Here is a 24,923-nt window from a genome sequence, read left to right as displayed (position 1 = left end):
TGGCGTGGAATGAAGGACATCTCAGAACAAAAAAGACAAAACAGGATTGGAGTTGGTTAAGCAGATGAGCTGAAAGACAGGGATTATCATGAACGGGGAGCAGCTGAAGTGTTGAGATGTGCTACAAATACTGCAGATGTGCTTAGAGCATTGAATGCCATCAGCCTGTTTAGTGGTGTTAATTTTAACATATACAGCCATCGTTTGCCATTGCTTTTATTGCCAGAAGTGAGAACAACCACCCTCTTGTTATGAATTACAGATCTTTTTAGCTACCTTATGCATTTTTGGCAATTACGAAGTAAAACAACATTCATGATACGAAGAACTTGTGTGAAGGTGAGGTACACTGCATCACACAGGTGGTATTGTGTGATAAAATGAATTTTCACACTGTTTTACTATTACCATATTTTTATTCACCTCTTACCTGTTTGCTCATCAGCCCTGATTAGGATTTAACATAACCGTATGCTTTGAGTTGCTATGCTTTGGAAGTTGATCGATGTCAATACACTTGCTTTTCATCTCTGCAAATGGTGTCTCCTCCCGCAGTCCTGTATGTTTGAAGTCCAGTTGCCTAATGCATGATTTTTGCTGTATATAAATTACCAGGCTTTAAGACCAGCATGTTTCTGCTGGTAACACGGGCGTCCCAAACTCCTGCTTCTTTGTTACCCCCTGCTGAATTTGACAGGTTACAGCAATGCTTTATAAATTCTTATGAACTTTTAGAACGTTTGAAACAACATGAGGAAAGAGGGGAGGGGAGAAAAAAAAAAAAGGAAAAAGCGTAGTGCTTTGTAACTACACTGGCCTGAGGCTATCAGTAAAGCGGTACTTCATCTTAGAACAACCTGTAAATTTTAAAAATATTATAAATCATGCTATTTGGATTAAAAACCAACCCAATTTAAACAACAAAAAACCCAAAATCCCCAAACCCAACAACAACAAAACACCACCCCAAAGCAACAACAAAAAATACCCAAACCAAACAACCCAAAACTTTGGTTACAGTTTACTTAAGAAAGGGATGGGGGGAAGGGAAATGTCTGAAAATCACTAAGATGACCTGAAAGTCTGGGTTTATTTGTTAAAAGTTAGTCTTTCCTGTAGCTTGATGACAGTTACCAGGCTTTTCCTGGTGCTGTAACGCTCCGTTCTTCAGCCTTGCAGCCGTGGCACAAGTGCCGTGGGAGGCGACCCTGTGCGGCTCCCTCCGGGAGCCCCTCCTCGCCTGGATGCGCTTCCCTGCCCCGCTTCGCGCCCGAGGGTCCGCGGCGGCGCCGGCAGCCCTGAGGCGGTGAGGGCCGCGGTTTACGGAATCAAGGCCTAAACTAACAGGCTGCCGCTGGATAATAAGGCATGCATTTCAAATCGTGATTTTCGCTGATGATTAAGCTCCGTTAATAGCATTAATCAGACCCCTTTCTCCCCGGTAACGTTACAGCTGTAGGGAGGGAGCTCGAGCCAAACGAGCGCCCAAGGGAGGCGGCGAGCGGCCTCCCCGCCCGCTCCGCCCCCGGCCCTGCCCCTGCCTGCAGCCAGGGCGCGCCGCGCCGCGCAGGGAGCCGGCAGGCGGCGGGGCCGGCCCGGCCCCCTCAGCCGCGGCGGGAGGCGGGCGGTGCCGGCGGCAGACGTCAGCCGCAGCCTCTCCCTAGGCCCCGCCGTGCTGCATCATCCCGCCTCCGGCCCGCCTCCCGCCCTCTCCCCGCGTCCCTGCCAGGGCAGCGTGCGCGCTGGGAGCCGCCGAGCCGCCGCCCGCCCTCCCCGGCCCCGCTCCGCTCCGCCGCCCGCAGCGCCTCTCCCTTCGCCGCTCCGGGCCCGCTTAGCGGGGCGTGAATAAGCCAGCCGGGCGCCCCCCCGCCGCCTGCCTGCCTCCCCTCCCTCCTCCCCTCCTTCCCCCTTCCTTCCCCTCCTTCCCTGTCCCTTCCTCTCTCCGCCTGGTGCCGCCACCGCCGAGGAGGAGGAGGAACATGGCGAAAGCGGAGCAGGTCCTCAGCCTGGAACCGCAGCACGAGCTCAAATTCAAAGGTACGAGGCCGCCCCTGCCGCCGCCTCCCGCCGCCTCCCCGCGCCGGGCCGGCGGCGCGGCCGCTCTCAGGCCCCGCTCCAGCGGCAGCCATTTTCCGGGGGCCGGGGCTGGGCACCAGCCGCTAAAATGTCCTTCAGCGCCGCCGCCCCCCGCCCTGCCGGGCCTCTCCCGCCTGCCGCGGGGCGGGGAAGCGTCCCCCCAGCCCCGCGGGGCCGCCGCGGAGCGCGGGGGTCCCCGCCGGGCCTGCCCCCGCCGCGGCTGCGCCGCCCGCCCCCACCCGCGCCGCGGGCGGCTGCTGCAGGGCCGAGGGCGGCCTGAGGGGAGAGCGCGCGGGGGGTCCCGGCCGCCGCCTTCGCCCCCCGGCAGCGGGGCGGCGCGGCGCCGCCGGCCCCGGAAAAGCCCGTTCCTCCCCCGGGCTGACCTTCCCCGCCGCGGCGGAGGGGCCGCCGGGCGCGGGCAGCGCCGGCCGGGGGCTGCGGGCAGCGCCCGAGGCTGGCGGGGCCGCCCGGGAGGGGGGGATATCCGAGGCGGCGGGAGGAGCCCTCGGCCTGCGCGGAGGGGCAGCGGCGGGAGCCGGGGATGGGTTTTTTCAGCCGACGGCGAGGCGGGCGCTCGGCGGCCCCGAGACCCCCGGCCTGAGGCGGGGGCGGGCGAGCCCTCCCCGAGCTGTCACGCAGCCGGGGCGTGGGGCGCCCGGGCGGCGGGCGGGCGGCTCAGCCGGGCCTCGGCGGAAAACGCGGGGCCTCTGGCCAGGTGCTGGGCAGCCTCCCTTGGCTTTTTCGTGTTATTCTTACAATTCGGCAAGCCGTTTAGATAAATTAATCGTGGATACTCTGCCTGCGCGAAAATCCATCCTTTCTTTCGATAAAAATCTTGAATGGGTTTGGATTTTCACTAGCGTTGAAATTCCCGTCATGTAGCCTGACAGATAGCACTACTGTAATACAATATTCTGGGATTACAAGTAAGCATTCAGCAAGTTTATTTATGCTACCAGAGTCAGAGGTGCTTTATAGCTTCATTTGAATATCTGGCAAATATGCTTTTTTTAAAAATAGTGGTTTATTTACTGGCTCCTGGTAAAAATAATACTCCTTTAAAAAGCTTTCGTGTACATTTTCAAATGTAGGGGAGGTCTTTACCTGTTTTTATTGGTAAATATATTAGAAGTAATAATATAAAGTGGGCTTATCAAAAAGCATGGTAATAAACACTGGGTGGAATGAATATGTCTTTGTTGCAAGCTGAAGTATTTGCATGTTGTTATGGCAGCAGTATCAAACATGCTTAAGAAGGAAACTATTGTTGTTTTAACATTCTTTATGTTAAGTATGATTAGATGAAAATCAGCTCTTGTTCTGAATAATATTGCTTTCAATAAGCAAGTGAATCCAAACTCAGGTGGGCAAAAAGAGGGGCCTTAATTGGCACTGACTTGCCAATGAGACATAATTGTGATTCAGGTGTGGTTCCCCCCCCCCCCCCCCCCTTCATCACAGGTAGGTGTAAACCCAGCTAAACTCTGTTTTTTGTTGAAATAAAGATAACTTGTCAGGCTGCCTGTCCTTCAGTTGGGGTTCTAGGCCGAATAATCAGTAACCGTTGAAGTTAAATCAACTAACTGTATAGATTTTGATTGCCAAATCTTTAGCCAGCAAGGTATACTCCTTACAATGTAAAATGTTGCTCGACTAACTGCAGCTAATAAATGGCTTAGTTTAAAAGTATGCTGAAATATTAATGTTCAAACAGAGTTAATGCTATGGATAGCATTCATATGCCTTGGCAGTGAATTCTGTCTTACAGTCCTTTCTGACAAGCAGTGCTGACCGCTGTCCTTCATTCAGGAAAGACCAATTTGAAGTATTCATGAAGTAAATTCTGCTCTAAGCGTTTCTTGTCCTACTGGTTTTGTGATGCTGTATTGCCTGGTAATACGGCAGTAATGATTTTCTCACCTTTGTAAATAGTTGCATTTGTTTCCAGAGCGTTGCTTTGCTCCCTCTGAGTAGATACAAACTGACAGAGGTCAGTAGTGCTGCGAACTGGTAGGGTTGTGCTTCCTCGCGGGTGGGCGCTGAAAGATCTGATTGCAGCAATGTCGGTGAGGTGGGACTGAAACCACGTTTCACAAACACTGGAAATGGGTAAATGCCTTAGTCAAAATGCAGACACGTAGAAAAAGCAGAAAATCGTTAGCTCTGATGCTGTTGAAGTGCTCTGTATAGTTCTTAAATACAAAATCTAGAGGGAGGTATGATGTTTGGAAAAAGGTGTGGGGAGTAAGATACTGAAGTGAGGATTTCTTCTGTAAGGTGTGTGTCCCAGTCACTATGGGATTGCAGACTTCTCTCTCTTAGCCAGCACTTTTGCTTGTAAAGGATTTGAAGACCTTTTTTAAGAAGCTTTTGCGGCCCCTTGGTTTGCAGTGAATCTTCTAAATTCATTTGGGGCTGTGTTTCAAACTACTATTTGTTACTTGTTTGCAAAAATATCAAAGGAGTTTTTCATGATAGAATTTTTCACAGTGTGTGAACATGAGCAGGGGTTGTCTTTCCTCCCCGCCTCGCATCTCCTACACCATAACACACATGCTCCAAAATAGCATCAGCATGTGCTGTGCTGAAACGCAGCTGTGCATAGCGGGAGGCAGGGCACTCTCCTCTGCCCACCATTATCTGGCTGGAGGTGCCCATTTCCTTGCCCTGGTCTTTGATGCCATGTGAAACAGGAGCTTTACTGTCTTGCCAGTGACTTCCTCCACCTCTTGGTTGGTGTAGACTTGCAGCCTAGGTGAGAAAGCATCGAACTAAAGGTTTATTGTTCAGACTTGATTGGCAATGAATGGTGAAAAAGACCATTGTTGTTATACATGACAACGTTTCCATTTACGTTTCCTTTTTCTTTCTTTCTTTCTTTTTTTTAATCTAGGGGAGAACATCCAACAATCTGCCAAGAATTAGTTAGATTACAATATTCAAGAGCCTGACTTTAGGGATTATAAAACTTAAATTTGCACACGGGTATGTAATTCTGGCCCCTTTTGCTAGACGTGCTTTAATACAGTTGTTAATTACAGTGCCACACTTGTGCCATAGGGCACTGCCTCACGCACTTCAGGGGATGGCTACCCAGTAAGGCCAATCTGTCATTTCAGCATAATGTGCCCATCTGGAATAGAGAGGACTTGTTTAAGGTCAGCAAGTAAAATTTTGTTAGAATGTAACTTATTTTAGAACTTGCTGGGTTTTTAGGTGTTTGAAATGCTTCTGCATTCTTTGCAGATGCAGAGTGTCAGGGGAGTGGTGTTTAGTAGAGGACATGCACAAAAACGGAGGTGGCATAGGCTGAGGTGCATGTCAGCAATGTTTTTAGAGGTTTGCTACAGGTTAGGCTGGACTTATGACTCAGCACTCTGTTGCAGTGCTCCCCAAGTGGCAAATAGCAGTATTGCCAAATGCAGGATTAATTCTTCACAAAACTGTGTGAGTTGCTGCCAATTGGAAGTGCTGTTTCCTGTTCCCAGTATGTGATTTTGCACCTGGACGTATGCAATATGTCATTGTGTAACTTTGCTTTCTGCAAAGGGCACAATAATAAACCAGAATAGCCAATACTCTCCAGGCCTAATAGTACTGATTCAGACCTGGCCTGAGGCCTAGCGGTGTTGTTTCCAGGCTGTCCCCTGTCAGTGGCTCAAGTGAATCCCCTGGTTACATCAGAGCTGCAGTTCAAAGGTGTGGCCTCGGCCCGTATAGATGTGCTCAGCCCAACAGTATATCTGCAGCGCTGTGAGTGAAGCCCTTGGTATTTAGCCACAGTCCCACGCAGCTTGTATAATCTGCAGTACTGTGGTTAGGTGGCTGCCACTCCCAAATACGATAGTTTGAGCTCCTTCAGGTAAGTCTGTGTAAACTATAGTCAAATCTGTGCATTGCAGTGTAGGCGTGCAAACCTCCCGTATCTGACAGAATATCCCGTTCTTATCAGATATCAGGCTAAGGCTTTTCAACAGTTCAGTAACATTTGGGACTTAAGATTAGTCTTTACTGAACCTGCAGTTGTCCGGTCTCAGAAGACAGGTTAAGGACTTTGTCGGACATTGCGACTAAAGTATATAATTACATCTCTGTCCCTGTCATCATCTGTCTGTAATGATTGAAGCACTCCTGCACTGAAGGTATTCAGGGGGATTTGACTCTGTGCTTGTTCTGTTCTGTATTGGATAAATAGGGATTTCTAGTTGTTGCCACTGGAACAGGCTGTGTTTAAGACTGTAAAATACTAACAGAGTTGGGAGAAGTTGCCTGTTTAGTATAATTAATATGCATCCTTTAAGCTGAAAATTTACATGCTATTTTCTTTAAACTGTTAGAGCCCTCCTGGTATTCCCAGCATAATGGCAGTCGGTACGAGGATTTCTTTACTCTTTGAAGGCTGCTGTGTCAATGGCTATCTACTTTTCTGCTGGAAGGTGTACCAGTCCATGCTTCCCTTTGTCTAGCTTGATTCCTAGTAAAATCATTGTTACTGCATTAAATATGAGTAAACCTTTACATCTCTCTACATATTTGAATTTGATTATCAAGTTATACACTTAAAAAGAGGACATAGTATTTAAGTAACAGGCAAGCTTTCTAAATCTAAACAAATCTAAGTATGTAGCCCAACTATCAAACAAAATTAGTCATTTTCTGGTGACACTTAAATATTTGCAGTTCATGTTAATGCTCACTATTCTTGCAACTTAGCTAAAATCAATGGCTTATTCTGACTATTAAGTGTTCATTACAGTTTTACGGACTTGCTGCATCTCACCGAATTATTCTACTTTCACGTGCACCATTAGTTTTATAATTACTTCATCACTTTGCATAGACTCTTAACTTCACTGTAAAAGAACTGTGTTTGGAGGGAAAGAACTGGAAATAAAAGCAAGATAGTGATGCATTGTGAGTGTCTCATGGCACGTCATTTTTTGAAAGGTGGAATAAGTTGAAAATAGTGCTTCTGTTGAGCTTCCTTAATCTGCTGGTGTCCTGTACCCTAGAGACATGACACTAGCAGCTCCACAGGGAAAGGGGGGAGGAATTGTATGTATGGGGGCTAACAGAAATTTGAAACTTTGAATAGAATGGTTAGAGAGCCAAATAACAATTATTTGACATGTGTGAAGCAGTCAAAGAGGTTTAGCTGCATTTTCTGTTAAATTTAATTAATGTATTTAGGTTTCCCAAGACTATTTCCAAAAATCTCACAGTCTTCCTGAAGGCTTTGGCCAATGTGATTTATGGGTTAAGGGCTTTTGAATAATTTTGTACTGTATAGATTTTAAGAATTGCAGTTGAAGTAACGATCATTAATGGGATCAAAGTCTTACTATTTCAAGGAAGGTCCTAATGCAGTGATAAAGTCATCATGAGCAACTGTTATTTGGCGGTTACTTCTCTTAGTTCTGTGGGATTTCGTGGTTTTAATATGATCAACTGCTGCTTATAAGGGATGGGACACATACATTCATAATTTCCCATTCCTTGGGAATCTCATGTTTGTGCACCAATTTTCAGCTCACTTTGAGCTATGGAACCATTGCAGTAATACGTGAAAAAGTTTGTCAAGTTTGTTATTTAAAGCTCATTGGGGTGGTGGACTGCCAGTCTGATTTGGTTGATGGGATGTGTCCTCTGTTCATCACTTCAGAAAATATATCCGATAACAAATTGTATTGAAAATACATACATAAGCATAAGGTAAAGAGTGGCTGTCTTAAGTCCTGGGAGCATGGCTATCATGTCAAAATAAAGACACTGGTAATGTATCATAGTGGTTGCAGTTTCACACAGGTGCTTAGCAGTAAATTGTATTTACCAGCTGCTACCCTGCATGCCATGTGCAATGTCTTATCACCCGTGAAAGACGAATATGGAGTATAAGTTTGCACAGGAGTTTCTGATAGTTTCTTCTCACTGGAAATGAAATTATTGCCCTTTTTTTCCTCACTTCACAGGTTTTATAAATTAAGAACTTATCAGTAGTCATGCAATGCTTTATTTCTTTTAAAATAGGTTAGCTACCTTTGAATACAAGGCTGATTTTTGTTAAATTGCACTCTAATTTGGAATTAGGATTGTAAAAATTAGAGTACAAACCTTTAAATAGATTGTCAGATCTGTTTTGAAACTCAACTGGAAAAAAAGGCATCATCACCATAGTGAATGATCCAACTTTATGAGCTCAGGTCAGTTTACATCTATGAACAAATACCCGATTTTAAAAGAAGCTTAATTTGTTGTATGCACCCAGCTCGAGAAGATATTGATTGCATCAAATGAGTTTTGAATCAAATGAGTGACTTCTACATATGTTATAATGCAATTTTTGTAGAAAACTGGGTGACCGAGGGTTTGTCTTGTTTCTTGCTTTTAGAGTGCCTCTAAACATAGCTTTCTGCCTGGCTGGAGACAATGCAGGAATCAAATGACCCTTGCTAATTCTGCCCACATCTTGCAGTCACACTCATTTTCTACTATCTTGTTACCATATTGGTCTTATGTTTGCTCCCTGCAGGGGACAACTAATAACTACTGAATGCATTTCATAGTTGGTACAATAACAGCCTTTTTACTTTTTCTGCCAGTGTAGTTGGTTGGCTGTGAAAGCTTTATTGATGATGTTTGCAACTGTTTTGTTTGTGGTAACAGCTGTTGTTTCAGACTTAAATTTCATCTTTGTATTTGTAGGGAATGTGATCATTAACATTATCATCGTGCTGCTGCTGCAAGCTGGGTTTTTTTCCCTCCAAGTAAATCCTCAGTGCTTTAAGTGAGAATCTGGTTTGGTGAGGAACTGTTTCCCAGCTAGACCCCTCTCTCTCCTCTGAACGAGGGACTCGGACATTGGTGTGACAGTTCCTACCACAAGTAACATTGAAGCCTCCTTTCATTGTCTTGCTGTATGATGACCAGAGGCAGAAAGGAAGCCTATTTTACATATATATATATATATGAATATTTAAATACCGGTTTATCTAAACAATGGGCCGCACTCATGCCAAGTCTCTTCCTCTGGCGTTTGACCTAATATTTATTCGGTATATAAATCCTCTCATACCTGCTTTGTAGACTGAGGTGTCTGTAGAGACACAGAGGATATTTTCTGATATGTCTGGGATGTTGTTGAATTTAAAACTTGGCCTGCTAGGCAACCTTTCCTAAAGAGGGATTTGTGCCATCAGTCTGGAACAGCTGTCACAATCTTGCTGTCATTGAAAATGTATGCAAAGCGAATCACCACTTCCATGTTTAATTCAGTGCAGGATTAAAATGCACATGGATTGAAGTGATTGAGTGTTTACACTAGCAAGACAATCCAGACTGAGAGTTGACTGAGTCTATCCTTTCTGTATGATAACTGTTCTGAAAATTGCTTACTTCAACTGTAATTCTTCTGGCCTCACAAACATTTGTACAAATTGGGTACTGCTGCTGCCTGCAGTACTTTATCCCACATTATTACAGATACTTTATGAAAATAATCTCTTTACTAAACTACTTTAGCGTCTAGTTCTCTGAGCTGTAAGTGAAGTCCCTCATACCATGGTGCTATGGATTAAAGATTTTATCATTCTAAATTTAATCCTGTTTTCTTGGTTGGTTTCCACGAGGGGTGGAAAAAATAGAGAAGGGGGAGGTTTGCCTGGTGATCCAGTTACTTATGATGCAAATTATAAAATTGTGTAGGTGTGGGGCTCGCTATGGAGCCAAATCTTATGTTTTTGCAAACAATTTTAAAGATCTAATTCAAGTTAGTTGTGCTTGTAGAAGGCATGTCAAATGACTATGTAATTCTTTAAGAAAAAATAACCAAAAATTTGCACTTTTTTGTTTTTCCAATGACTGCTCCTTTTCATCTAACCAGTTACTTCATCCTTACTGGTGCTTCTAATGTTTCTCACAAGCAGGAGTCCAGCCCTCCCATATGCAGTTTCATGTTTGGACTGCCACTGTTGCCTGTTTATATTTGCAACTACTGGTTCTTGTGAGATGTGAATTAACAATATATTTTGCATCTTCTCAAAATATTTGCATGCATAATTTTCTCTGGTTTGCAGTGTTTCTTCTTCTGGCCTTCCTACATTTTTACCAGACTAGGAGCAAAGGTGTAACAGCAGTAAGATTCCCCCCCCGCCCCTTCTTTTTTTGTATAGCTGTTTTTACACTGTGCTTACTGGCATCATACGGTGCTGCAGATAATGCTTACGGAAGGTTAGATTTGGAGAATGCAACTTCACATTTGTATCTTGTTCTATGCCAGACAGTATAAGCTGTCAGGTATTTTTTTCCTTACTAAGTTTTCTCACTGTTTCTGACTAAATTTCTCAATTGGTTTTGGTTTGGTGGTTTTTTTGCCTTTGATTCTGAAAGCACAGTTAATAGGCTAGTTTTCAAGTGGTTCCCCAGAAATGTATCTTGCCAAATTCAGGATTCCTTCCTTATTTCTAGCTATAATTAGTTTCTTACTGTCTATTTATTTTTTTTAACATACTAGAAAAGCAGCTACTCAAATTTGTCTATTTGAAGAGTATATATGAACATAAAATTAGAGCAGTTAAGTTGCTCCTTCCCTACCATTTTAATGTGCATCTGAAATGGAAATTAGTGATGAAATTATACCAGGAAACATTACTTCACCAGAAGTACAAGAAAAAGCATAGTTTGGGATGGTGATTAAAATCACGATGCTTCTTCAGGGAGGTACTTTACATGGACTTCAGTCTTTAGCACTGTTTTTGCCAGGGAAGCTTGCACATCAGGCCATCATCGTGCTGCGCTCCGCTCTCCGCTGCTGCGTCCCCGCTTCTCCCTGGGGGCCTCTGCTTTGTTTCAGTATCCTTTCAATACCCACCCAGCAACCCCCGTGAATGAGGCCTCTAGCCATGTAGAATAAGTAGGTGTCTTATTATAATTAGGTCTTACCATGTCGTGCATATTGAAGGAGATGTAGCTACTATTCCACTATCAAAAAAAGAGTATGCCACTATTTTCTGAGCTGTTTTCATACCTGGAGAGAGTTGGCACACGTGGTGTTTGTGAGTGGAATGAACAAAGTAATACAATATGTTTGGCATTCAGTTCTAAAAGGATATGAAAGCACGGTTGAAACAGAGATAGACCTCTAAAAGCTAGCCAACTCTGCTATCAGTCTCTTGTTTATGCAATTGTGTGAGGAAAACTGCTTTTAAGTCTAGGATGTAGAGAAAATATTTCATGTTGTGCGATTTTGTTGCTGAAGATTGTTGTAAGAAATGTTTGGGTGTAATAAAACTCTGAAGAGATCAGTTGGAAAAAAACAAATGACACTGGTACCAAAATTATTTGAAGGACATATTCTTCCATTTCTCTTGGCAAGCTTCTCTGTGGCCTCACAGTTCTTACAGCCGTGAAGTCAAACTGTTAATGATCCTCTGAGGAATAAAAGGTGACAAAAATTACATACTAATACATACCCTGAAAATAGTCTTCAGTCTCATATTTGGTTTTTCTCGTTTTTTTTTCCCATTAAGCATGAGGCATGCTCTGGCAAAAACAGTTTGTGCCAAAATAGGCCAGAGAAGGACACTGATTAATCCATCCAAAAGGAACAATTCACTGCCAACCTTGCTCCAACTTTGGCATCTGGATCATGTAATTTTGTTGGTTTTCTACATCTTTTTTTTTCCCTCTTAGATCATTTTATTGATTACATATTTAAAAAAAAAAAATTACTCCACTGCATCAGCTATTGCATGGGGAGTGATTTGGATGGCACTTCTATTTTTGTAATAGGTTTGTCATCAAGGCTTCTACTGCTTGACACAGCAGAAGTGGAAATGACCACTTCCCTCCCCTCACTTTGCTTCAAGGGCTCTTTCGGGTGAGGATAGTCATGGTAAGAAAACAGAAATTCATTCCACAGGGGTGGGGTTTTCTAGTTACTTCCATTTAAAATCAGAGCTGAGATTGAAAGGTTTATGGGTGGTTTATATGAGGAGTAAGAGAGGCCTAAGTTTTTCTTAAAAATAATTAACCAAATTCGGGGTTGTCGGGTCCTCTCAGTGAGTTACTTGTGAAATCTGATGTTTATGCAACACAGGCACTTCTTGTTTCTCATTCTTTGACTTCTTTGATTTCAAAAGCTGCGGATGCTCACTTAATTATGAATGTCTCCAGAGCCAGATGATGATTAAAACTTGGCATACAGTACTTTTTAAAACACTAATCTTCAAGATTCTCTGTAATTAGATAAGTATTCTCCTGACTTCACAGAGAGGAAAACTATAAGGGTCAAAACCTGCTTCTGTTTTGGAGTTGCTATCAACTCTTAAGGCTTTTAATAGCAGAAGATCAAGCCCTTAAGTGATTTGTCTAAAGACAAGTAAGATGGTGGGAGAGTTTGATTGGATCTTGGGTGTTCTTGATTCACAGGCACCTGGCTGATAGCTCAAGATGTCTTGCTTGACATTTCAGCTTTTTTCATTTTAGTGTTTATCTTCAAAGGTTACCAACTTATATATAACTTTAAAAAGAAGTATACAGTAAGTCAAGTTCCACACCTGTTACTGAGCCCTCTTGCTCATCACTAGTGTTTTTATTTTGACTATCTCTCTATTGCTGATAGACACCCCCAAAAATAAAATGGGAGAAATTGTGGAAATAAAATGAAATCACTTGGTACTGTCAGAGGCATAGTAAAGGAACTGAGAAACAACTCAGATATGATGATAAGAAAAGTTATAAGTAGGAAAGCTGAAATACTCAGATGGTGAGATGACTGTGTTCTTGGGTGGTGGTTGTTTTGTGGGTGGTGCTAATACACTGTTGCTTAGGACTCTGCGGTAGGTTCGTACATGCTAGAGCAGGGTGGGGTGCCTCCCCAGTTTGAGGGGATGACCAAGCTGGGGGGGAGGTGTGTGTGGTGGGGAAGGGAGCCTGAAGTATCACGTTCAACACCCACCCTCTCCACTCGTACATGCAGGGTCAATGTGGCTCTTTCCCTGGATGAATTATTGCTCCATGTGGACATCTACTAGTCAGGACACACCAATGTGTAGGATTTGGGCTCTTGAGAATAGCCACCAAACAATTTAAGTTTCCCCTTTACTGCTTTCCACCATCTCCCTTATTAAAGATTCCTTGGTTACCTTTCTGTGGCTGATTAGTATGTCAGGTGATTAATGACTTTCATCTGACACATCGATGGGATTAAACCGTGGTGAAATACATCCTTCCCCTCCTATTGTTGCGTTCTGCTGCTCTCCACAAAGGCAGTACACGAGGGGTTGTCTCACTAGCAGCTCTGCCTGTATTTCCTCCTATTTCCAGTTACCTTGCTTTTGGATACGTGTCCGTGGTGCTGAGTTGGAGTGGCAAAAATTGTTGTTTAGGGAAAGATGATGAAAGTGCATCTAAAATATTCTGGGAATAACATGGGCAGCTTGAGAATTTATTCTTAGTCTTGTTAATCGACCATTGCCAGTTTAACAGGACTCTACGATTGTATCAAGTGCTACTGCAGTAGCTTTTGCTCTGAAAAGCACCAGTTCAGTAAATATTTTTAGGGGATGCCTGGCTTTAAGCAGATGAGAATTTGCATTAGATTTAAGCACAAAAAAATTAAGCGTGTGCCTTAATGACTTTCAACAGCTATGCCAACTCTACAAGGAAAAGTGTGACTGCAGAGCGTATGCCTAGACGTGCTAGCTTTAACCTACTAAATACGAGACCTTGTTGCCTTAATTTGGCAGAATGCTGTGCAGAAAGATGCAATTTCCATGTTGCCAGTGTCTGAGTGCTGCTTGATCTGGCTGAAAACTGATTCTCCTTTTTCTCTTCCCCACTGCCCCCTCCCTCGCTCCCTGTCTTGTAAGTGGATTAATTTTCAGCCCGAGCAGCTCCCTGGCTCAGCTCTCAGCACAGCCAGATGAACGCTGTGCAGCTAGCACAAGCAGTTGGTGGAGATGAGAGGTCAGACCACCTCCCCTTTCAGCAGTGAGACAGACTGATGCAGGAATAAAGCAACCCTGGGACTGTAGCCCAACTAATGTGTGTCGCTAATTATAAAGATGTAGTAGTATTTGCACGTACAAATCTGCAGAGGACTCTGCCTCTTTGGTTTGAATGTTTCTGCCCAAGCCTGTGCCATCAAAGCTTTACCTCTGCTGATACTTACGCTAACTTCTTTCACAGGCCAAACAGTGCTACAGCAGTGTTCTTGCTGCATTGAAAGTACGTGTGTATCAGGATTGTTTATTTGCAATGCTAAAGCACAGAATTTTGGTTAAGGTGAGAATAATCATATGAAGATTCGGTACAGATGATGTAGCTGCGTAACATGGTTACTGTGAGTAGCGAGTGGCAAGAAACTTAGAGCAAGTGCTGTGCTGATCAGAAAGTTACCAGCCTGGATTTGCTGGTACAATTATGGGAAATTTTTATTGCAATGAGAGTTATTTAGAATTTAAATAGAGTTTACATCATGTTCTTTTGACCTAATTCTCAGGCTTTTGTATTATTACTAAAATGATCTGGGATATTATAATGCGGTACACTGCAGAATGGCACTCTTAGGAAAGATTGATACAGCACTGATGTTTGAATAGGAAATGGAGCGTGGCAAATTCTGAGATAATGCTGTGATCTTCAAACGTGAAGGGTTGTATGCGTAGCTCCTGGGTGGAAAGCCACAGCTGTAGTTTGAAACTAACCCTGCTGAAAAGTGGCCCTATGAAAAACCATTATACCTCTTACTGTTTGTTGTTGCATGAGTATATGAGGTGATGTTTTCTTTAAGTATTACTGCTAGTTTGCATATCACTAGATGCCCAGTTTGCATTAAAACAAGTTGACTTTACTCTAACTGGCAGGAAAAAGTCACTGAGCCCTTGTGGAATATTCCAAACTTCACCAGCAAATTTAATTTACTACATTCTTCCTTCTAGACAGCTTGCTCCCATGACAACCCCATGTCAGATGATGCATGTGCAGGCCCCGAGTTTCCCATAACTTTGTCCTTGGGATGACACCAGTGGCATTTTTCTCATGATCTTTAAAAACATGGGAGAAAAATAGTTCCTTTTTTATTTTTTTCTTAAGAAGTGTGAATTGTCACTTGGAAAGCACCCTGCCTTAATATAAGTTTCACTTACCTAGAAATACTAAGAGCAATCAAAAATACATTATTTTGTTTTGAATGTCATGAAATAAAGGTTGTATTTTTTAGGAGTGTGGCTTCTGTTTAGGCACACAGTAACAGTCAGTCTTCACTGCAGGGTCAACTTGTTGCTTTTAACCCAAGTACCATCCGGATGCACCAACCTGATTGACTGTAATTGTGCTTAGAGCCCACCTTAGGGGTATAGGCATTATCCAAGTGTTGCATGTGCTTGTATAAATAGTCCATCCACCTGCAGTGAGGAAAAAGGCATTGGAAAGAAATGTAGAGCATCTTATCGTACCGTATCAGTGGGTATGATTCCAGAAGTCCTAATGCCTTCCATTGAAAAAGTGAAGCTCTGGGGTAGATGTGTGTCTCATATGACTGTTAATACCCAAGCCAACCTTACCTCCAGTGCATAAATCCAGATGTTAGAAAGCAAAGATGTATCTCCAGTACAGAATTAGCTTGTGTTTATCCTGGGATCAGATCCCCCACATACCCCAACCTCCCTCAAAAATGTCTAACCTAGGCTATCGTAATCTAGCAATGGGCTATCAAGGTTTCATTTCAGCCTGAGTTAGCAGTCCATGGGCGTTTCTCTTAAAAGGCAGGCCAGCCAAGCTGATAATATTTCACTGCCATGCCCTAATTACCCCTGAGTAATACTCTGTTGTCTATTTATTTTTTTACATGCTTCAAAACATCTATAATGGCTCTTTAATCCTGCATTTGTCTGCTCTGTTTTGCTTTGCTGCAGTATTTGAACAGCAACGCCATAAGGAGTATGCCTGTGCACAAGTTTGCTGAAAGCAGACATCAGCCTTCTAGTACAGTTGTGCTGGCTGATCTGTAAAACCTGTAATTTGAGGAAAATATATCTAAAGAAGCTGTTTATAAAGTTTAGCGGACAGAAAAGAAGAGGAAATGTCAAGCAGACAAGAAGAAATGAATTTGGTCTGCTGAAAGGTTTTGCTGCCAAATGTTTTGGTATGATGTATGTTAGCAATAAGTAACTCCATTTGGAAATTATTTTACGCACAGAATTGTTGTCGTATTACTATTACAAACAGCAGCTCTGTGCTGGGGCACACAAATCCCGCACGCATTCATGGATCAGCCAAGTAAAAACATGGTATTTCCCACAGGAAATCTATCCCAGCACGCAGACTAGTAAAGCACTATTGAGGATGCAGCTGCATATGTAGGGCTTTGTACAGACGACCCTCCCTCTGTGCTGGAATAGCTCAAGCTGTAATTTTTTGGTAAAGGCACATCCTTAATGCTTAGGCATCAAGTAATTTCTTCTGAAATGTTAGGCTTCTCCCAGTTAGAGCTATCTTGAAGATCTGCTACTGTCTGTACGCACCTAAATGTTTGCTGGATTTTTCTGATAGTTTGGCTTGTTTAACTTCTTTAACAACTCATGGCTGCTTCTGCCCAGTTATTTTCCATAGACTTAAAGTCTCTCTCTGCATGCAGAACACAGAGAAAACTTGACAGCTGTCTCTCGTTCTGTTTCACATCTCAGTGTTTCACCAGGCACGGGTTTAGTGAAATCTTTCTGAGGGGATCTGAAAATTTTATTGCTTCACTTTTTTTGCTGCCAAGTTGCATTGTAAATGCAAAGCTGGCTTGTTCAGAGTGCAGGCAGTAGTAGTGCTACCTTGTTGTCTGGTTGGGGTTTTTTGCGTGTGTGATTGTTTTGGTTTTTTTCCCCTTCTACTTACTTAAAACAAATTGGTTCAAAGATAAAGGTTGCAGGACTTTAATACTTTTACAGCTGTATTAAATGTCATCTTAGGAGACAAATTTGTGTGATAAATTTGTAGAAAAGGAAGGAAACTCAAATTATTTTAAGCCAACCATGCTGCAGGAGGAGGATGGTGGAATGTTGCCTGCTAATATTTTTGTCATCATCATCATTCACCCTTTTTAAATTTTAGGGCTGTCATTTCCGCAAGGAAAGGTTCGATGCTTTTTTTGACCAATTTGCTTTTGCTCCTGAGGATAGTTGGAGATATTTTATTCAGGCATCAAATTAATTACTTTTATACAGAAGACAGTTGATCAAAGTGTGGTTATATTTCTTTTAATTTTACTTCTTCACCATCTGAGCCAGCACTGCAGTTGCGTGCTACCTGTCTGATTTATCAGTGTCTTGTAGAAAATGAGTAACTAGCCTTTCCTCTAACCTGAGGGATTTGGGCAGTTTCAACTAGGTAGTGATCCCCTGAGAAATTTATTTGCCTGCACTTGGTGTTGCAGAACTTGACAATGGTTTGATTCTTCTTTGCTAATATAGAAATCTTTTTGCCAGTGCTCTCAGCATCCGAGATTTTTCCTATTTCCACATGGTTATTTCCTGTCTTGGGTGAGGTAGGCTATTTTATGAAGATTTCTTCTGGTTTATCTTTTCTAGTAGCCAAGAGAATTATTAAAAAAAATAAAAAAATAAAAAAGACTTGGTAGGAAAAGGGGATGCACACCGAATACTTATCTTGCTGGTTATGGTACGGCATTTCTGAACACCTGGTGGAATCTTGCTTCGGTGGAGGTACTGCTTGCATATGCAGATGAAACTGCAGGAGCCACTTTGTTATCATTCCCTTTCTGGTTAACATACTGTATTCCCCTATTTATCATCTATAACATAGGTATATACGGTATTTCTCAGTAAGCCTGGGTTTACTGGGATTCAGTAGTTGGAATGGAGTGACTGTGATACGGCAGAGAACTAGGCGTCATTTGAGTGCCATGTTGTTGTGTTGGCACCGTGTATAAATTATTTCCCCCTTTTTGTTTTGCTATTAATGATCAACTTCAGCTGTTGCGCTGTGAGCAACGTCGAAGCATGCTGCACGTCAGAATGCTCAGAGGCCTCACTGCATCCTCAGCTTCGTGTGCACGGTTATCTGTACGTGCCATAGATGGAAATTGAACATCTCATTACTTTATAAGATTTGTGAACAGAGATTTAGAGCCTGCTTAGCCTCTGCTTGAAAGTACTTTGTGTGATGTCAGGTCTGCTTTTGCTCTCCTCCTCAGGTCCTTTCACAGATGTTGTCACTACAAACCTGAAACTCGGCAATCCTACAGACAGAAATGTGTGCTTCAAAGTTAAGACCACAGCACCACGTAGATACTGTGTAAGGCCTAACAGTGGAATTATCGATGCAGGAACATCAATTAATGTTTCTGGTAAGTCATTCAAGCAGGTTTTTGGTGATCGAAAATAGCTTCTTCTAATCAATTATTTCTTGGAATGCTTTGTAATCTGGCAGTATTTTGTTGAACATTTGTAAAAACAAGAGGTTGTGATTTCATGGAGAAGCAGCCATTTCATGTATCTTTACTTCCCTTATTCCTGGTCTAGCAGTAATAGGTTTGTTTTTACATCTCGTTTGGGGAGGCGGGGGGAGAAATACATAAATGATTTATATAGTTAAATAACAGTCCTAGCCAGCCTATCCAAATCAGCCCTGCCCTGCCTGTGGGATTATTTTTGTACGGTTAGTTTTTTTGCCAGCTTAACTTCCTGAACCAGCTCACTGCAGGGTCAAACAAGTGCTTGGATAGGCACGTTGAGGTGAGAATAAAACTGGGTGGACTGCAGCCACACCAGTTTAGACTAATATAAGCTGTTGCTGAACTGCCTAATGTAACCAATAATGAAAACAATTACTTTCAAACCATGCTTGTTTTGTGTTCCTTGAAGATGCAATATGCTTTGGTGTTAGAATGTCAAGTGACTAACTCTTTGCTGTTCCATAGGAAAAGTTAGTGATTGTCTCTAATGCGTCAGTAGCTCTTGGCTTGCCTAAATTTGGTAGTGGAAAAGCAAAGAAGTGGTTTACTTTGAAAGCATAGAGAGTTGAGTGTTTCCCATAAACTGAATGTCTGTATATTATTAACTTGCTGATGATGCATGGTTGAAAGTAATATATTTTCTCAATGACTTCTCCGATCCATGTTTTTAATAAAGAATTCTATCAAAACATGTAGTAGTGGCATACTGAATTAATAAAGTCTGATTGTTTTAGTTAAGAAAATGATTTCTATAAACATGCAGATTTGTTTTACTTTTTTAAATAAATTTTAATATTGGCATGATAAGAGAAATTACTTACTGATAGGTTGTATGGTTTGCCATTAGTCTCTTACTTTTCTAGCCTGGAAAAAAAATTTTGGGAGCTAAACCGACTGCTTTTTACTTGAAAAAACAAATCAAACTGTAAAAATCAAGACTTCATTTTTTTACTTAATAAAATGTAAAATATTTAAATTCCTCACCCTTGGAGATCTTGCTTCAACAGAATAAAAATTGATCCCAGAAATACTTTGCACTGTAACATTAAGAGGCTCTAATCCTGTAACTCTTCTTGCGTGTGCCTAGATTTGCACACTCATTGATCTGTTGTCTTTGGGATTTCTATTGTGTCAAATTGAGTGTGCATATGACTGCAGAATTGTGCCTCGCTTGCAATTAATCTCTGGGGAATGTCACAGGGAGGAGATGACCAGCGCAATGTGGTAGCTACAGGTGGGGCAGGCAAAGCACTTCTGCTTCAGGAGGAGGCTAGCACATACCCACTAAGCTCTGAAATGACTAATATGTACATGAAAAAGCTCTCTAGAGAGGAATTGAGTTTTTCAAAACTCGGGACAATTCCCAAGTAAAGCTGTCTGTCATCCATACTAGCTGCAGGCAAGCATATTAAATGCATAGAAATCAATGAAGTGATAATGAAAATTAGCATGGTCTCTAGCTACAAATTATCTTCATGCTATAAAGATGTGGATTCTTTTCATCTTTCAGATGAAGTTTCAAAATCAAAAGCCCGCTTCCTTTGCTGGCACATACCATGCTTTTTTAAATGTCGTCTTGATTTCAACATTGAGTGTTTACTTAAACTTCTGCTTACAATGACCCTGCGTTCTACCTTGCACAGAATATAGCATAGGCAAGTGTTGTGTGAACCATCTTGCGTTATACTACCAGCATGCCTACATCTTACTTGCTTTTCCAGCCCGACTCTTCCCAGCGGCATACCAGATAGAATATGGATCTAGTCCAAGACTTGACTTAAGTATCCCATTATGAGAGATTGCTGTGCTAACCCTAAGCTATGTTTTGCTCTTGCTTGCATAGCTTTGAAAAATTTCCCTTTTCTGATAACTTTATTTATAGTGGTTTATGATTTGGTTAGTTTTGCAAATGGCTATGGTGTATTTAATCACAAGGTCACATTTGTGTTCTGCATATTTTCATGCTGATAACTTAGTAATAATAACTTAATGATCCTAAATGGCCAGTCCTTACATTAACATTATATTTTGAAATGCAACTAGTACACATTCATTGTTCTTTAGGTAATATATTAAGGTAAATCTATAGGTAGAAGTATTACAGAGTTCTGGGGTTATAAATGTTAATTCTTTATTTCCCAGAATATTCTAAACTGAAGCTGTGGTTGAATTTCTTTTTAATGGAGCTGTATATATTGCACTCCTGGTAGCTCCTTTAAACCATGCAGGGGACCTAATTTTGAACTTGAAGATGGCAGTGTCTTTGGTTCTGATTAGCAGAAGGGATCTTTTGGATAGAGGGGATCAAAGAGGGGACTTCCATTAACTTACAGAACAGAATTGTTTTCAGATTCACAGAAAAGGGGGAGATGTGTTTAACCTTTGTTTTGGAGTAATGTTGCTTAAGAACAGAGGGCTGATTTTGGAGTTAATGAAGTGAAAAATAAATAGAATTTGTTTCTTTGCCTCTGAATCAGTTGTTTTTCAGTCATGTAATTCAAGTCTTGCACAGGGCATAAAAATAGGATTTGAATTACTCCAAACCTAATGAAAATACTACTGATGAGAAACATTAGAATATAGCTAATTCAGTAATAACTTCCGGACACTTAAACTAATTGGGCTGTATTTACTATATGCAATCTGTCCTCTTGAGAATTGCCGACTGGCTTTAACACAGCCGCTTGGTAGCACCGCATTGGTACTGCACCTTGTCGCTCCAAAAAATCAGTGCCTAAGTATAGTGGCGTGAAGCTCTGGAACAATTTATAAGGTTCTCAGAATTTTACTGACTGAAACTGAGTTTGGGGCAGCCTTGTCTTCCTTGGGCAGTAGTAACTGGATTTAAACTCCTGTGAAACTGTCTGTACTATTTTAATGTAAGTGTATGAGAAGACGTTCTGCTCTAAGATGAGGCAGCAATCAGAACATTATTCCACTTTATTCCATACTAGTATGATGGCTAATTTAAAACATATAAAATGCTCGAAAAGTGAAGCTTGCTTTATTCTAGTGGAGTGTCAAATACTGGCTTCTTATGCCATACCACAGCTTTTCCTAAATATCTACCTTTAAGGCCCTGTCATCGTGCTGCGATGTCAGGTTTGTAGCCCCTGTTTTCACCTCTTATATAATGGCGTGTCATTTTAACAGCTGAGTTTATGTAACTGTCGGGAAGCGTGTGCGCGCTGTCATCCGATTTCATTGCATTGGGTCTGAAATACTTTAAAAAGAAGGGTATTTGCACACATTCCATTTTTGTTGAACGTGTCTTATTTCAACAAAGATACCTGATTGTGCGGCTTCCGAGAGGTTGACATCTAAATAAAAGGCATGAATGGATTACAAAGGGAAAGTGAAAAAAATATAAGCAGATGCTGATGAGTCTGCAGATAGGTGTATAACGGGGGCGAGAGAGGAAGTACAGATGGTACCATCTGTGCACGGTGTCCCACTGAAGAGAGCAGTCTGAACGTGCTTCCTAAAAATGGGGAGAAGCTGATGTTATCCTTAGGTTACTGTCAGATATCCTTGGCGGGGATTTTTAGTCTTCTACACACTTGCCTGACTTTCAAAAGGGAGTTTGCATTCCTTCAGGAGGATGCTTCTGCAGCTGCTCTTCTCTTCAGTCGCAGTGGGTCTGCCCCTTTCGCTAAGACACCGGTCGCCTCCCATCCGCTGCTGCAGCCCCCGACTCTCCCGAGGCAACCTCGCTGCTGCATGCTGTTCCCCCAGGCACCCCAGGACTATGGAGTGACTGCCAAGTTTTGGGTTGTTTTTTTTCTGCTTGCTTTAGAAGAATCTATCTTGATCTTCACAGATTCAACATTTTTTAGTATTACTGAAATATTTACAGAAAGAACTATGTAAACATGGAACAAATGTGAAGCGGTGCAGTGGATTCTGCCTGTTTCCGTAGATGCGAGTGTCCTTTGCTCACCTCTAGCAGAGCTGATCAAATTGCACAATGATCTTGAGGCTTGCCCCTGTAGCTGGTTGGGGTATTTTATGTAAAGGTGACATAAGTGTGGTAGATTTGATCTATCCTGACCATAAAGAATTTCATGCAGTGCCATTTGGGAAAATTACCAATAAAGCTAGAAAAGAAAAACAGATTCACAGACTATTGAATGGGCTGCTTAAAGAGTAAACAGTGATGTGGTGGATGGAAATGTAATAGCAGGAAGTTACTAGTGACGTTTCTAGAGAATGATTCTTGGTACTAATCTTGTTTAATGCTTTTATAAGCAATTCTGGCACAAAAAGAGTACACAAAAAACCCTGATGATGATGTAAAGTTGGGAGGCTGAAGATATGCAGCAGAACTGGGTGTCCTTGAAGGTTGCAGTAAGGAAACAGGAAACAGAGGATGAATTTCATCAGAAAAACTGCAAAATCACGTATTTGGAGAATAAAATACTCCTGGTATAATCACAAGCTTGTTAAACAAAGGGGGCTGGATAGGGTGACCAAGATGTGACATGATGTGGCTGTGAATAAGACAAACGTAGTATGTGCAAACAGGCTGGATAATGGAAAAGATAAGAGGGTAGAAATGCTGTTGTCCGAGGCACTAGTAACGTTTCCTGGATGTACAGTTAGAGTGGCTCATATGGAGGAGTCCAAGCCAGAACAGGTGCAGAGAATGAATGGGGAGCCTGGCGCGGAGAGGACCCCCCGAGTCTGCCTTATTTAGTTTACCAGAAGGCCAAGAGTTGCTGTGATTGATGTCTTGGAGTGCACCAGAAGTAAATGACTCTTCCCCCTCCTTGATGTTTAAGCATAAGGGCAGTATTGGTCCAGGACCAAGTAAACAGGCCATTAATAAATTTAGATGGAAACTAGAGGAAGGTTGCTGACTAGCTGAGCAGGGAGACTTTTCTGTTCCTTCTGCTCTTGGAAGGGAGTGCTAGATCCTAGCAGGCGTTAAGGGGTAGCGTTTTGTCGCCTTCCATGTTCCTTGCTTCAAATTTCCTCTGTTCCTTGAGAAAACAGATTTACCTTAGGAAAACCAGAAGAGCTTAATGTTTCTGACATTGTTACTAACTTCACCAGTAAACTCTTCTAGGAGAAGGAAAGGGCATATTAGGTGGTCACCGCATCTCCTTTGCTATCTACAGAGGGCCTTGGATAAAATATGGGGGGTATAGCAGAAATGTGCGAGAAAACTGGTACCCATTTCTTTGGAAACACTTCAGAACAGGATGTACATAACGGTCCTTCGTGTTTGAATTTTGAGAGAGACAAGTGGGCTAACAAATACAACTTGAGTTACTCCTCATTCCATTGATCTCTCAATGACTTTGCAGTTTTTGCTTGTGGTAGAATACTTCTGGTGCTTTAGCTGTAGGGTGATCAGTTTAGAAAGTGGTTGAACTACATGTCTCTGCCTAGTGGATGATTAAAAAAAAAAAAAGTAAACTTGAAGATCATGTTAATAATTTTGTTTTTTAGAATGCTGGGTTCTGATGAAAGCTGGTCAGAAACTTTTGACCAGATGAGATAACTGATTTGATAAGGCATTTTGTAGGAACATACACTTTTCACATAATTCTTGCAGAAGGTATGAAATTTCCAGTGAAAACAAAGGAGCCACATTCACTGTAGCAAATTCTCCAGCAATTAGGGCGGTTACATGGAACTGGTCTTTCGCAGAAACTCCTGATAGCATGTGAATAAATGTTGAAATGGTTTGGTTTCCTCTTGAACAAAGTACGTATTTTTGAGCTTCCCATCTGGCTTACAAGACGTTTGCTGAATAATTTGTGTCAATGTGGCTTTCATGTATTGATCTAAAAATACAAGTGCTAACAGCGTTTGTACTGTCAAGCCCTCTCTAGCTGCTTGCTCTTATGATTCAGTGAATGGAATTCAGAGCAGCGATTGTTTGGCGTTCGAGAATGGCTTCAGCACTATCACTTGGGAAATAATGATTTTCAAATGAGCTTATAGTTGCACTCAGCAAAACAAACTGATAGAACTGCAGATCTGGAGAAGTTCCATAAACAGTGGATAGTTTTGACTACCCAGTCGGATCTTACACATTATGTAGATTTGAAATGTTAGGTGTCTGCTACAGGGGAGAAAAAATTATGCTTCTGCTTGTCAGTGATGTATCATGCAATGTTGAAATGTATGTGCTTTCACAGTGCAGTCACTTCTGTTTGGAAAAATAGTTTTAAAAGTAGCCTGTTAATTTGCAAACATTTATGTTGGACTAGTACTTGATTACTGCAAGGTGAGTTAAAAATGTATAATACTTTTTGAAGCATCTCATCTGAGAGAATTTGCTGTCTTCCTTCTCTTCTGGCTTTAAAAGGCCTGTGGTTGTTGATAGCCACAGATTGTGTGCATAACAAAAGATGGTGCAGCCGTAACACATTCT

At 42.1% G+C, this 24,923-nt stretch overlaps 1 protein-coding gene across 1 annotated transcript in view; it reads left to right on the top strand.

The window, feature by feature from the left end:
• The first annotated feature begins 1,714 nt into the window (after positions 1-1,714).
• Positions 1,715-24,923, top strand: part of VAPB (VAMP associated protein B and C) — a 32,705-nt gene continuing 9,496 nt past the window's right edge. The window contains exons 1-2 of the mRNA XM_082325923.1: positions 1,715-2,037; positions 18,278-18,430. Of these exons, the coding sequence (XP_082182049.1) occupies positions 1,980-2,037; positions 18,278-18,430 (211 nt within the window). The 5' untranslated portion in view covers positions 1,715-1,979. The remainder of the gene's footprint in view (positions 2,038-18,277; positions 18,431-24,923) is intronic.

This window comes from Platalea leucorodia, assembly GCF_965183815.1.
Source record: "Platalea leucorodia genome assembly, chromosome: 13".
Taxonomy (NCBI): domain Eukaryota; kingdom Metazoa; phylum Chordata; class Aves; order Pelecaniformes; family Threskiornithidae; genus Platalea; species Platalea leucorodia.
The sequence above is the reverse complement of the archived record's forward strand: the minus strand, read 5'-3'. Positions and strand labels throughout refer to the sequence as shown.